Source organism: Drosophila simulans, chromosome 3L (genome assembly GCF_016746395.2).
Source record: "Drosophila simulans strain w501 chromosome 3L, Prin_Dsim_3.1, whole genome shotgun sequence".
NCBI classification, from domain to species: Eukaryota; Metazoa; Arthropoda; class Insecta; order Diptera; family Drosophilidae; genus Drosophila; species Drosophila simulans.
The window spans coordinates 14,525,729-14,539,640 of record NC_052522.2 but is presented as its reverse complement, the minus strand read 5'-3'; the positions used below and the strand labels follow the sequence as shown (position 1 = coordinate 14,539,640).

Below are 13,912 nucleotides of genomic sequence, written 5' to 3'. Positions count from 1 at the left end.
GTCGCGCAGAAACCAGGAACAATCGATAGCACTGCGCCCGAAACTAATCGAATTCGAATGATGTTTACAAAGAAAAGTAAATTTCTAAATTATTAAATCAAACTCAGTTTTATTCAATTTTTCAGGTTTTAGATGACGTATTCAATTCAAAAGTAAGGTGTAATTAACAATATGCTTTAAATTATTTGAATGTCAGCAGATTACAAAATACGTACTCATAGTTTCAATACTCTGTAAAGTTGTTTATTCGAAACATTTTAATTGATTTAAATACGTTGTTAACAGGCTTTTACCATGTTGTCTCAATGCTCTCGTTTGTGGGGCGGCACGTAGACTTGCTGCTGCTGCGTCTGACGATCTCCGCGGTAGCGTGAATGTTGCTGCTGCTGTAGATGCGGTTGCTGCTGCTGCAGATGCGGTTGCTGCTGCTGCAGATGCGCCTGCTGTTGCTGCGCTGAGTTGCTCAGTGGTCTGTTCTGGGCATCGGTGATGGGCAGAATGTCGACCTTCAACACCTCCTCATGGTTTCCATAGCCCATAAAGAAGACCACGCAAGTTTTCTCCGACACGCCCGTGATCTCAGCCTCATAATACTGGAAAGTAAAGAAGGAATGATAAGTTAAGTCCAATACATCAATTTGAATACTTTGTGCTATTGCGAATGTAATTCCAGTTAATCGACCTAAACTCACCCTTCCATCGTCCCAATACTTGGCCATGCACAAGTCGCCCTTCTGCCACATCCACGCATCGCCTGGCACCATGCCGAACTGCTCCCTTGGCGCAGTTTGTGGCACAGCTACTGGAGCAGGTTGCGCACGGGAAACAGGTGCTGAAACGGGGCCAAAGGACGTGGGTGACGATTCCTGCAGCTGCTGCTGTTGTTGTTGTTTTTGGTTGGGCAGTGTGACGCCCTGGCTCTTTAGAAGGCTCATGGCAAACTCGTTGGCCTCCTTGCTCTGGAAACCCATGATCTTGCTGGGATCGTAAGTGTAGCCATTCGGCAATTGACTGTAGTTCGCGTGCGAATTGTGCCTGGGATTGAGATGCTGATTCTGATGCTTTTGGTTGGTTTGAGCCTTCTCTGGCTTCTGCGAAAGCAACTGAGCTGGCTGCTGCTGCTGCGGTGTTTCTGTGCCCGTTCCCGCCAGGCGATTGGCTTGTCCCTGCCCCTGTCCTCCTTGCTTACGTCGATTCTCTCGCTTGGGCGCACTGCTCACCTTGAGATTAGCTGTTTCCTCGGTTATCTTACTCAAGCGGGCGTTGAAATCATCGCCAGCGCTATTTGTTGATTTCGCCACTGAACTCGCCGAAATTGAGCTTGCTGCCGGCTTGTTACGTCTGTTGCCATTGGCGTTGCCGTTCTCTGCTCGATTGGAGCCTCCGCGATTGCTGCCTCGATCGCTGCCACGTCGGTTGCCAGTGTGGTCCTTCCCATTGGTTGTTTCATGATCTGGCTTAATCTCGGAATTCGGTTTCACCGGTGCGTTATCCGAGCCATTGCGATTGGCGGTTTTTACGGTTGCCGTGTCTGGTTTGTAACGTCCAGCTGGACGATCATTGAAGGCTCCTCGCTCTCGCGGTGGTCTCTCCTCTTTCGTCGGTTTTTCTTCCCTCGGAGGCCTGTCTTCCCTGTAGGATCGCTCCTCTCTTGGTGGCCTCTCGTCCCTGCCGCCACCTCGGTTACGGCCACCGCCTCGCGACGAACCAACATGTCCACCACGATGTGCGGCAAAGCTGCTCGATACGTTGTTCTCAAACCTAGAACGATCTGCAAACTTGCCGCCTCCGCCCATAGCTGAAGATTTGCTGTCGGACTCGCTGAAGCGCGAGTTTCCATATTGCTTGAATGGATTGAAATGATTGGTAGTGGGTGGGGCAGTCGGAGCGGCAGCAAAGGTTTCTGCATTACTAGCGGCCGGTGTTTCCTTGGCGGGCAGTTTATTGGTTAGGAAATCAAACAGCGTGGTGTTGGCAGCCGGCTTGGCTGCTTCAACTTCGTCCTTGGCGCTAGCTCCGCGCTTTCCCTCTCTGGGCGGACGATCTCCGCGTCCCGGACGACCCACGGATTCAATCGGACCCACTCCGCCAGCTTCATTGCGTCTTTTTAGATTGTATAGGGCACGCTCCAAGTTGTTTCGGGTAGCAGATAAGGCACTAAGGGCCTCCTCCTCGCTGAAGCCCTTGTCTAGGATCTTCTTAACATTGTGATCGATAATGTTCTGGCCACCGCCGCCAAAGATCTTCTTGCCGCCGGCCTTGCTGGCCACGGCAATGGCCTCTGTGCGCATGGCATTGAACTCTTCGTTCTCCTTTGGCGTCTTGTCCTTGTCGCCCGTGGAGCCCAGGCTCTTGAAGTTCATTTCGCTTTCGGCGTTGCTATCGATTTTTCGGCCAAATGCCACCCACGGGGGTGGTGCTGATGTCCCATTCAAGGGGCGCCCACTGCGCGCATATCTCATCATGGTCCTGGCCAGATCCCACTTCTCGTAGAGTGCATCTACACGGCCGCCGAGCAGCTGAATCTCACTGGACTTTAGCAGCAGGAATCCCTGCAAAAGCTGCAGTTTCTCGGCCTTGAAATAGATCTTGCTTCCGGGAGCCACATTGAGATTCAGTTGGGGAACGGGCTCCAGCTCCAAGGCCTTTATGGAATTCTGCCCATCACTTAGATCCAACTGAAGGAGGCGTGGCGCCGCCTTCGATTCCTCATTCGCTTTGGGAGCGGCAATATTTCGCACACGCTGAACCTGCAGCACAATTTTACCGGGCAAAGTGGCATCTTCGCGTTTCGCGGGCAGTGCGCCACCGCCGATATCGCGCAGATCTCGCTGCAAAGCGTGAGTAATAGGTTATAATTAATAATTACATAGAATGCTGACCAGCCGGTTCGCCTACAACTCACATTCAGAGCATCATTGACTATTTTGCGGACATCCTCGCTGCCGACGGCTGTTGTCACGATTTTAATGCCCTCTTCTGTCAGGTGCCTGCTTAAGTCGTTAAACAAAATTGTATGCTACAATTTAAATTCGTACTTACCACCCGACTTCTCGTAATTTCTTGCCTAATTCCATTTTTTCATGAATACGATTTTTTTGCAACTCCGAGCTAGGGATGACAAAAGTATTAGATGTGTGTACTCGCTAGTGGTGTGCTGTGCGACGACTATCGGCTGAAGGTGCATACTACTATCGTTTAAGTTTAAGTTGTTTAATAATATTAAATGCTTTCATAAAATCGAAATATTTAAATATTGCTTGCATATTGTATATATTTAGTTATTTAAATATTGCTTGCATATTGCATATATTTAAATATTTGTATATTTGTTTTTTGAATAATTGCATAACCACTGATTTAAATTTCATATAAATTTGTTATTCTTATGTGCGACGAGATCGAAAAATGGTCAAATTGGGTGCATCACATATACTCGTATATATATATTTGATAGATAGGTATATAGGTATATACTTATACCTATGAGATAGGGTATATATCTCAGTTAAAAGCAATTGGAATAATAAATTGATTGCAAGTCGTAATCTCTACACGTTTAGCATATTAAAGAAAACAACAGTGTCTCCACAAAAAAAAGAGTACCCTATACGCGCAGCCACTCTAATGCCAGTTCTAGTTTAGGTGGTAATGCGAATGAAATGCGGTCACACCGCGCCGCAAAGAATGTATAAAAGGGGGCTGCCATCCGCAGAGCGAATAAATAACGGTTCGCGAGCAACAACTTTTCATTTCGAGAGCGGAGTAATTTTTCCAGCCGACAAACACAGTGATTGAAAACCCAAACGAGATTTATTTCGAAACGCGACAAGAAATTGTTACATCAAAGGAGCTGCAACGACTAAAATCCGCGAAGGAAAACAGTGGAAAGTGCGAGAAAATACATATAACAGAGAAAAAACCAGTGACGCATTAGCAACAACAACAAACAGTCATCGAACGATTTATAGAATCTAACGCAGAGTCCAAAGCATGAATCTATCATTCGCTGGCTGCGGATTCCTGGGCATCTACCACGTCGGAGTGGCCGTCTGCTTCAAGAAGTATGCACCGCATCTGTTGCTGGAGAAGATTGGAGGCGCTTCGGCCGGTTCCCTGGCCGCCTGCTGTCTCCTCTGCGATTTGCCATTGGGTAAGTCTCTTCCCACTTGCTTACATGGGCGGGTCTCGAAGGGGGATTTCGGAATCTTTGGAATTTGGCAACTATATGATAGCGATTATCCAAGGCGAAACAAAAATAAATTTGTATTTTGCCTTGCATAAATCTTAATTCGTTAAGTTTCTTGTTTCTTCTCACACTCCGCGTCTGAACTTGGCCTTTGCACAATGTTTTCTGCTTGGGAAAACCCCCGTGAATATTTTCTGCACCCCTCTAGTGTTTTCTCTACTTCTCTCCCCTCTTCACACTTGCATTCGCAAAACAGCTGAGTGCAAAAACAACCACTGGGCAGTTCAGTGACTCTGTGAGTGGGAGTGAGAAAGAGTGCGAGTGGGAGTGGGAGAGCGCGAAAGATGCTGCGAGGCTCAATATAAAACGCATTGAATTGAATTTTATTGATAAGCTTGTTTGCGTTTGTAGGTCGCTAGGAAGTCAATGGGGGTCTTTCATAATTGCCTGCGATAGTGTGTGTGTGTGTGAGTGTGTTTTTGGGCGTGTTTGTCCAATTTCGAAGGGGGCTCGTCCCATCCGCTCAAAAGAAAACTGCGGCGCAGTTGAAAAACCTTACGAAAACAGAAAAACAAGTTTCGTTAGCCCGGGACAACGCACTTTTGTAAAGCGGCACCCGAATATATGGGCAAATGGTTGGGCTACACAAGCACAGTTGTGAGCAAATGAATAGCAACGCAGTACAAAAATGTTACAAGAACTTAAAAAATCTAAATTTTCAAATTTCACGAAATACTTATGCCAAGAGATTAGCAAGAAACTTTATAAGTCTAAATTGGAGATAAAATCACTCACTGCCAATCTTATCTTCAATTGCCAATATTTAATTAAATAGATTAAACTGGACCTGTGATTTAGAATTGCGTTTTTTCCGCGAATTGATTAAATTTAATGTGCGTCAGAATGATAAAGTCATATCCTTCATACGCCCTATAGGGCACTATAATTCTGACCGCAACTGTATGCACACAAAACCTATTTTGATCGAGATGCTTGAAGGTCGGGTGCTTATTTATACATGTGTATGTATATATGTATATTTTGTTTATGCTTAGGAGGCGCGTTCATCGAAAGCCGCCTAGGAATTCGATGGCAAAAGTGGTGCCACTGTGGAATCGGGTCTATATATAACTGCGAAATATATACATACATAATGGGCCTGTTCTTGTTGTCGATTTTTCAAATGTAACGCTTCGTTTGTATCGTGGGTATAAACATGTCAATCACTGGGGAACTCAAAACTAGCGAGGGAGCACAACAAAAGTCAGCTGGATTACTCATGGCTACTGGGCTACAATGTCCAGATGCATCTGTGTATATGGCTTATCGCTTGACCAGGGTAATCGTTAGCTATAATCTGGAATAACGTCAGCAGAGGAGGGGCAGCAGGCAGCATCATTCGATCATTAAAATAATCAATCGGCATTTCGCTCGCTTTTGTCCCAGAGGAGATGATAGATGATCATCACCCCAAGGGGCTTAACATGCTCAATTTCCCCTGACTTTGCTACCATTGATGTGGCCATAATCGGCATATTACGTTCTAAAATTGGGATTCTCTGACCCCGAAATATAAGTAAAACGCGTTTCAAAGGAAGCTTTCAATCTATGAGATTCGCAGATACAATAGATCATAGCCGCGTTTCAATCTATGAGATTCCTAGATACAATAGATCTTAGCAGCTTATAAAGGCCATTCTGGACTTTTCTCGTTTGCATCTTCTGCGTGGCAATCCAGGTTTTCACTTTTGAACTACCTGATCTTGATCCCCAGCTGGTAGAAAGTTCGTTAGCCCGTGCAGCTGCGGCAGGTACTAGAATTTTCCTGTAATTTCAGTTTTTCCACTTTAATTGCGGCAATTAAAGTTGGTCGGTTGCATTTTGATCTATGTATGTAGGGCCACTTTGATTACTCAGCACGCAGCGTGTCTAATTTGGACTTTAAAATCCGTTGTGCAGTTTCGGGTCCCAAGTACAGGTAGGTAGGTATAGGTATAAAAAAAAGTACAGAAGCGTTTCCACAGACAAAAGACGTTCTGTTCCGCCGACAGATTAGATTTGTGAAAGTTCGTACTCGTTTTCGGTTTTGCCAACAGTGCGACACGAAAAAGGTGCTACTTGTATTGGTTTTATATAGGATAAATGGAGTAGAAATGCACTCAGTTTGAGCAAACTATGTTGCAAATTGAGTTATCATTGTGAAGCACCGCACTTCCTTTCTACTCGAAATAATGTAATCCACACTGTTTAGATACTTAGATACTTTCATACTTAGATACTTCAATATTAACTTGCTAATTCTATTACTATTGTCGCCCGCTTCATTTGCTTTGTACTCGAAATAGCTGCTCCAATCCAAGGGTTATTCAGATAGGTTGTTGGAAAAACACCTCATCTGACTCTTTATAAACCCATTCATTCATGACGACGGCTCTTTTATGGCCCTATTTATTGGCTGTTCACCGCACTTCCTCTTTGTTGTTGGCACTTGAACACGAGTTTGCGGATCGCCACGCGAACTTGTCACCGTATCGTATGACGACTCTACCACTATATAACTATATATATGCCATAAATACACATCTATATATATATATATATTTGGCAGATATCTTCCCATTTCACCGCCAAGTGGCTAGCAACTTCAGATAATCGCAATTTCCCTCTTCGAATTGCAATTCTTGACTTAGTGACAGAGCCCTTAAAAACAAATCGTTATCAGTTGGTGGAAATTGCCGTGTTTTGATGGATTTTCCCTTTTCTTCACGCTGTTCCGGTGCCCAAGTAAGCTTCGTTTCTAAATGCAAATCTGTAAATACGATCATTATGTCTTTTTTTTAAGTCTACGTTTATTTTAAGTGGGAAAGCCAACGGCCGACCTTCAGTGGGTACGGCTATCTGGAAATTTTAGAAATCTCAACTGCAATTCATCGTGCTGTTCGCATGCGGGCACGATCGTACTTTTGTATGGATGTACATATACATTCATTGCTTATCGGTTCGATTTACCTTTATGGGCACGTTATCACGGGGGAGTCATGTTTTGTTGCCGATTTCCGTCGATTAAAGTCCAAGTTGTGGGTGTATCAAAAGTTCGCTTACGTAGTATATGGACTTCTCAATGGTCGTTCGATTTCGTTGCAGCTGGTAATGCAAAAATATATGAGTCAAGTGCAGTTTCGCTATTTGAGTCGCACATCGAGCTCTTTGTTTGATTCGAAATTGATCGCTATCTATATGGATGGCGGTACAACAGCCTATATGTAATGCATTCGATTGACGTATTTCCTATTGCTATTGCCAGATGATTAGAGCACACAAAGCACACACTATCTGCACATTTACATGTGGCTCGCAGCTGGGTCTTCGCCCAACAGTATGTACATATGTATGTACATAATGCTATCAGCTCTGCGGGGTCCTCTATACGTGGCGTATCTTCCACTGATCTCCTCCGCTCAATCAATCGGCCATGCAAATGGGGCTTCTCATCATTATCGAACGCATTATTGTTGATTGACACACTTACAAAACTAATCCACGATGACAGTTGGTCACGAGCCGCGTTTTAAAAAACGAATTTCTTGAATAGTAATGCTATATAAAGTTACTAGCTTGTATTATTAGTATTGTATTGGTTGATCGAAGTGCAATACCTTATAATACATCAAGATTTCGGGTTTCATATCAATACATTCATAATTGAGAAAGTTACAAATAGAACCTTTACATCTTTTTGTATCTTACTTGCATGTAATCACTATCCATTCTGCGAAATGTTATACTTCGAAACCCAAAATTGCAGCTGCCACATTTCGTGGATAAAATTCCATCCCACCTTTCTCCCAAAACCACCCTGAAAAAAAGGAAAGCGAAACAGACGAATGCTTTCCAAAAATCCGTGGCCAAGTGAGGAGAATTCACGGCATTGCAATGTGACCTATATAAATAAATGTATTTGTGTAACGGCTGCATAAAAGGCACTCAGAAAACTTGCATAGTCAAGGTGATAAGTATGTGAACTTGGCATAAAATTAGGTACATTTAAATAATTAAAACATTTAGATATATGAAATTCCTAAAAAATTGAGTATTTAAATGGCATTTATAAAGTTTATATATGTATTTCATATTTATATTATAAAATTTAATTTCAAATGTTAATTAAAGTGAGTTGCCAAGCATAACAGCTTAAAATGTTTAACGATTTTATGTACAGTTTTAAATTACTCGGGCTTACCGAAATGGGAGATTTTAGAAATGCAATGGCCTGAACAATAAAAAATAGTTGTCTAGCTGTAATAAAACAACAGAAGAAAACATAAAATAAAAGTTGTAAGTCATCGCCAAATAGAAAACAAGAATCCAAATGTAAACATATTGCATTCAAAATATCGAAATAAAGAAGTCTTACAAGTCACAAAATAAACAAAACAGAATAGTGTAAACATAATTACTTTGCTCACTGTAAACATATGTAGCACTTACATAGTTATGTACATACATATTCACATATAAGTATGGTATTCTGGTTTTCGTGCTCTTTTTGAATACAACCACAATATCACGTGATGTTTCTTATTCGTTTTTGTTGGGTGCCCTGTGAGAAGTGAAGAGAGCGGCGAAGAGCGGAAATAACTTGACTTTTGGGGGTCAGGCCGCGGAAATTGGGGGTGTGTGCGTGTCGCGTTTCTCTCTCTCCCTTTCGTTGAGAGTTTGTTGCCTTTTCTTTTGCCGTGGAAAGCAACAACTGCCACTCCCCCTTTTCCCTCCCCCTCCCCCTCCTCTCTTTCTCCAGAAACTGGTTTATTTATCCATTGAAGTCGAGCCCCCAAAAGAAATGGTATTTTTGGTGCAGCTGTTTGCTGTGTGCGCTTGTGTATGTGTGTGCGCATGCATGTGGCTTTAGTGCTCGCTTCGCCGTTTTCCTCGTTATGTTTTGTTTACGATTTCGTCTCGTTTTGGTCTTCATTTTCCATTTGCCGTTATTCAGCCGGCCTCCAAAGTGGGCGTTAGTTGCACTTGACTTGCGGTTACGTTACACATAACATTAGACGGCCCTACTGTACATTTCACGCACAGTTGCGGTCATGGCACTATAACCCATTAGTTTTAACTACTTAAATGCGCACAAGTTTCATAATATGAGTTTTTGAAATAGTTTAACCGAATTTTGATTAGTTGCGTGCTTTAAAATGTAAAATATGTGTGCAAGGCTAAAAATGGAAATTTTAAATGGGTTTATCTACATGTTTACAGGTTGTATGCAATAATATTTGAGTTATTGTTATTATTATCATCATTAGGGAGTAATTATTCAGTAGCAAGTTCGTAATTTGTTATTACATTGCAGTTCAAAGTTTCATTGAATCTTCTCTCACTTTCATTCCAATATATAATTTGAAAATGAGGTGCAGTTCTACCCGCGATTGTACTTTGCTTCGAAGGTTGTTATGGGTGCTAAACGAGTTGATTTAACCCAGAGCAGCCACGCCCACTTTTCTGATTCTGTTTCCGTTGATAAATAAAGCTCATTTTTACACGCAGTTGCTGGTTTGCCTAAGCAAAACAAAAACAAATAATTAAGAGGGCAGCACGTAACGTGATAGCGTTGTTTACTTGCATTTTCCTCCCTAGTTTATTATTGTCGCTGACAATCAAAAGCGGAATGGCGAAAACAAATTTGATATAAGACCGGGAATTGGGACCCCCACGGTTTCTTTGTGGTTCCAAACTCCAGCCAGAACAACAGTGGTGTTCAATGTCATAGCAGCTTTAAATAGTTTAACTGATAAGCGAGCGTTATGTGACTTGTTTGTTCTAACTATGCTTGTTCCCAACTATATATATATATGTATATATATAGAATCGATCGTGTGACATAATTCCGGGGTTTTGGGATGGGTCCCAACCTTAGCTTTCGCTATTCCGCGTTTCATCTTGTCTGATGGCCTGATTTTCGATTTACGTCAATTTATTGAATAGAATATAATAACGAACTATATAGTGTTCGGAATAACCTTATCATAATCATTGTTGTAGGCCGTTCGGCATGCATCTAATCAAAATATTTGGAAAGTTCGATCGTGTGGCACTGCGCGGGGAACTTGATTTCTTATCAACAAGGCACATGGCGCACGCGAAACTTCTATTTTTATGGGTACAATGTGGGAGCATAGGTTCTCAAATGGGTTTCACAACTACACAAATATACAATTTAGATAACAACCAAACACTTTATGCCCTTTTTACTAACTTGCCAAATGATGGCTTTTCTGTTTCTTGACCATATGTATGTAAATCTATTTCCGAAACCATGTTTCTGACTTCCATAATCAACTAGAAGAACAGGTTCTCGAATCGTACGATACCCTACTATGAAATAACCTATTTTCGCTGCCCCATTGTTGAGCTCAAGTTGTACCATATGGTGGGATCCATAATTCATTAGTGGCTTATCAGCGCCATAAACTGTGTTGGGGGTCGAGTGGCACATAGAACAAGACAAACACTTTCGAGCCACTCCAAGGTTCGTACGTCATTTCCCCGCCATTAAACGAGAGCCGGGAAATGGCTAACAACAATAACACTGCCAAGAGCAGCACTTGACCCTTTGGATGACACAATGACGCAAAAGCCGCGGGCATCATCACACGTAGATCGGCAATCGGATGAGGCGATAGCCCAGTGAACCCGAAAACATCAATATACATATTGTATAAGCTCGATTAGCAAGGGTATACACTACACAGTCAACGATCTGTTCCAAGTTGGGTTTTTTTTTTTAATTAATAGAGAGGTTTGTGCGCTTTTAAAGATTCTGAGTTAATAGCAGTTAAAATTTCTCTAAATGCCTTGGGGGTTCGCAGCAAAGTTCAAGCCAAAGTTCAATTAAAATGCCAATTCTTACTAAAAATTCCCCTTTTTTTTATTGTGCTTTCCAGGCAGCATGACTTCGGACTTCTTTAGGGTCGTGAACGAAGCTCGTCGCTACTCCCTGGGTCCCTTCAGTCCCTCCTTCAACATCCAGACCTGCCTGCTGGAGGGTCTACAGAAGCATCTACCAGACGATGCTCACAAGCGGGTCAATGGACGGCTGCACATTTCGCTAACCCGCGTGTACGATGGCAAAAACGTGATCATCTCGGAGTTTGAGTCCCGGGAAGAGGTCCTGCAGGCGCTGTTGTGTGCGTGCTTCATACCCGGATTCTCCGGCATCTTGCCGCCCAGATTCCGTGGCGTTCGCTACATGGATGGTGCCTTCTCGGATAATCTGCCCATTCTGGACGAGAACACCATTACGGTGAGTCCGTTCTGCGGCGAGAGTGATATTTGCCCGAGGGATCAGAGCTCGCAGCTCTTCCATCTGAATTGGGCCAACACCAGCATCGAGATCTCCAGACAGAACATCAATCGCTTCGTGCGCATCCTATTCCCGCCGCGTCCCGAGTTTCTGTCCAAGTTCTGCCAGCAGGGATTCGACGATGCTCTGCAATTCCTGCATCGGAACAATCTGATCAACTGCCGACGCTGCGTGGCGGTTCAGTCGACATTCGTGGTTTCCGAGACGGTGGCCCAGCCCCAGGAGTTCGATCCCGAGTGCAGGGAGTGCAAGAAGCACAGAAAGGTGAGGCACTAACAAGTAACTCTTAAATAAACTTTCACTAACCTATTTGTTAACTCTTCCAGGACGCTTTGAGCTCAAACATGCCCCAAACGGTGCTGGATGTCATCCAGGACTATATCGAACAAGCCAATAAGGGTCTGGCCAACTGGATCTTCAAGCATCGCGGCATTAAGCTGCTTTCCCTGCCAGCCACAGTGCCCATGGACTTTCTGCTGGCCACCATTTCAAAGTAGGTTCCCATCTCTCATTGTTGGAATATTGCATATTTAACTATTTTTTCTATTTCATCTATATTTAGAATATCAGCACTGACGCCCAAATTGACCAAGCAGGCCAGAGTAATGGTGGAGGACTTTATTCTGCAGTTGAACAACGCCATGCGGATACGATTGCTAAATAAATTCACGGTAAGTTAATTAGGTGCCTGCATTGTGATCATTTGCTTAAATAATCAATTGCAGTGCATTAAGGCTGTCGCTCACATTTTCATAAATTTGTTTTACGAAGAATGAATTATACTAACTAATGTGTTTTTATTGCAGCTCTATGACCAGCCCCACTTCGATGCCACAGGACTTCTTCATTCCAGCCGCTTATATGGACCCCGTGTTTCCATCCTTGTGGATGAATGGTAAGCTAAGCAGTAGGATTAATCCTCCAAAGAAGCGTTTAACTAATCGTTATGTTCTTTTCAGTGGAGCCACACCGCTAGAGGACGATGTCGACAACTTTGAGCATGTCCTCAAAATGACCACGCACAACGACGCTCTATATGCCTATTACTACACCGACAGCAATACGAACAAGGTGAAAGTAACCGAGATCTTTGACTTTGACGAAATAACGGAGCACGACAAGCTGGCCACCGATCTGCAGATCTACGAAGGATCCGTCGAAGATCACCCCAATCCCCACCAGCACAGCCACAATACGGTGGTCAGCGAATGGAATGGCGTCGAATCAGGTTGGTATTTGTGAAACGATCGCACTTTCAATTCAGAAATCACATCATTTCGTAGAGAAATCGTATCATTTGAATCAACACCAAACATTTTTTGCAGTACAAGTAATGCCCACGACTCCTGAACTACACGACGTAGCCTTTTAAAGCACTTACAAACTAAACGACTATAAATGCACCTCCATAACCCTTCACCCACTCAAGCATTAAGTCCAAATTTTAAATCGTTGGCAGGTAAATGATCCAAATTTGTAATCACTCCCCCGTATTCCCATTACAAAATTTCATTTAATAAAGTTCGCTCCTCTGGAATGGTTAAACTAAACTCTGTTTTCCTTTCTCATGCTCCACAGACTTCTTCATCGATGCGCATACACCAAATGTGGAGGATAGTAAAACAACAGCGCCACAATTCGCCCGCCTGGACCTGGAGACCGAGTCAGATGCTAGTGTGCTCAGTGATCCCGAGGTTGACCAGACTTCTAGCTCCACGGCCTCCACGCACAGCAGCGACATGTATATAGAAATTGAGGGGTAATTAGGGATGGGCAGGGGGGCAATCCTCTTAGGAACTGTAACGAAACATCTCCAAAGCGGCTCGTAGCAAAGCGAAAAGCCTAGTAGCGTTTCCATTAGTCTAATTTAGTTTTAGTACGACCAACGTATGTACCTAACTTAACTTAGCCGTATGCTGCCATTGTATCATCGTCAGTTTGTAAGCGGCAATTAGCGAATAATTGCATTCTTGTTATTAGTCACCCTCACACGACTTGTATTACATCCAAATCCCCATCTGTGTTTAGCTTAAGTTGATAATGTGTAAACAATAAAACAATAAACAACAAATATTTACAGAATTTCTGCTTGCGCATTTATTAATCATAAAATAAATAATTATGATTTATTGGGAATTCAAGGAAGGAAAAAATATAAAAAAAACAAAATATGGTGCGCTTCGTCACTATGTGGACGAATAATGTATGTGGATGCGGTGTATTTCTTTCTTCTATCTATAGAATGTTATATAAATTGCTAGATATTCGCATTGTTATTAACAATTTTAAATTCCGTTTTCTTTATTAAATTTAATTGGCATACAAATTTTATATTTGTATATATTTATATTTTTTATTTT

At 42.8% G+C, this 13,912-nt stretch overlaps 2 protein-coding genes across 3 annotated transcripts; one reads left to right on the top strand and one right to left on the bottom strand.

The window, feature by feature from the left end:
• Positions 1-218: 218 nt before the first annotated feature.
• LOC6738072 (tudor domain-containing protein 3) lies at positions 219-3,180 on the bottom strand. Its single transcript, XM_002084850.3, has 4 exons — positions 3,043-3,180; positions 2,906-2,990; positions 693-2,831; positions 219-593 (listed from the first exon to the last, which is right to left on the bottom strand). Exons 1-4 carry the CDS (start codon positions 3,075-3,077, stop codon positions 303-305), a joined length of 2,550 nt encoding a protein of 849 aa, XP_002084886.2. The 5' UTR covers positions 3,078-3,180; the 3' UTR covers positions 219-302.
• Positions 3,181-3,654: 474 nt separating this feature from the next.
• On the top strand, positions 3,655-13,634 carry LOC6738071 (patatin-like phospholipase domain-containing protein 2). Of its 2 annotated transcripts, XR_001599755.3 has the most exons (8): positions 3,655-4,153; positions 11,134-11,816; positions 11,879-12,045; positions 12,115-12,223; positions 12,359-12,447; positions 12,512-12,780; positions 12,878-13,011; positions 13,131-13,170. XR_001599755.3 is itself a non-coding variant. In XM_016169541.3 (7 exons), exons 1-7 carry the CDS (start codon positions 3,994-3,996, stop codon positions 13,313-13,315), a joined length of 1,662 nt encoding a protein of 553 aa, XP_016031898.1. In that variant the 5' UTR covers positions 3,655-3,993; the 3' UTR covers positions 13,316-13,634. The 2 variants fall into 2 exon arrangements, 1 of the variants encoding a protein (XP_016031898.1); XM_016169541.3 differs by lacking the exon at positions 12,878-13,011 and having other exon boundaries at positions 13,131-13,634.
• Positions 13,635-13,912: the final 278 nt, after the last annotated feature.

Coding starts and splice junctions, on each gene's coding strand:
- LOC6738072 (XM_002084850.3), bottom strand. CDS start 3,077: ATGGAATTAGGCAAGAAATTACGAGAAGTCGGGTG. Junction 2,991..3,042: donor AAATTACGAGAAGTCGGGTG/GTAAGTACGAAT, acceptor CGACTTAAGCAG/GCACCTGACAGAAGAGGGCA. Junction 594..692: donor AGTATTGGGACGATGGAAGG/GTGAGTTTAGGT, acceptor TTTACTTTCCAG/TATTATGAGGCTGAGATCAC.
- LOC6738071 (XM_016169541.3), top strand. CDS start 3,994: ATGAATCTATCATTCGCTGGCTGCGGATTCCTGGGCATCTACCACGTC. Junction 4,154..11,133: donor CCTCTGCGATTTGCCATTGG/GTAAGTCTCTTC, acceptor TGTGCTTTCCAG/GCAGCATGACTTCGGACTTC. Junction 12,046..12,114: donor CTGCTGGCCACCATTTCAAA/GTAGGTTCCCAT, acceptor ATCTATATTTAG/AATATCAGCACTGACGCCCA.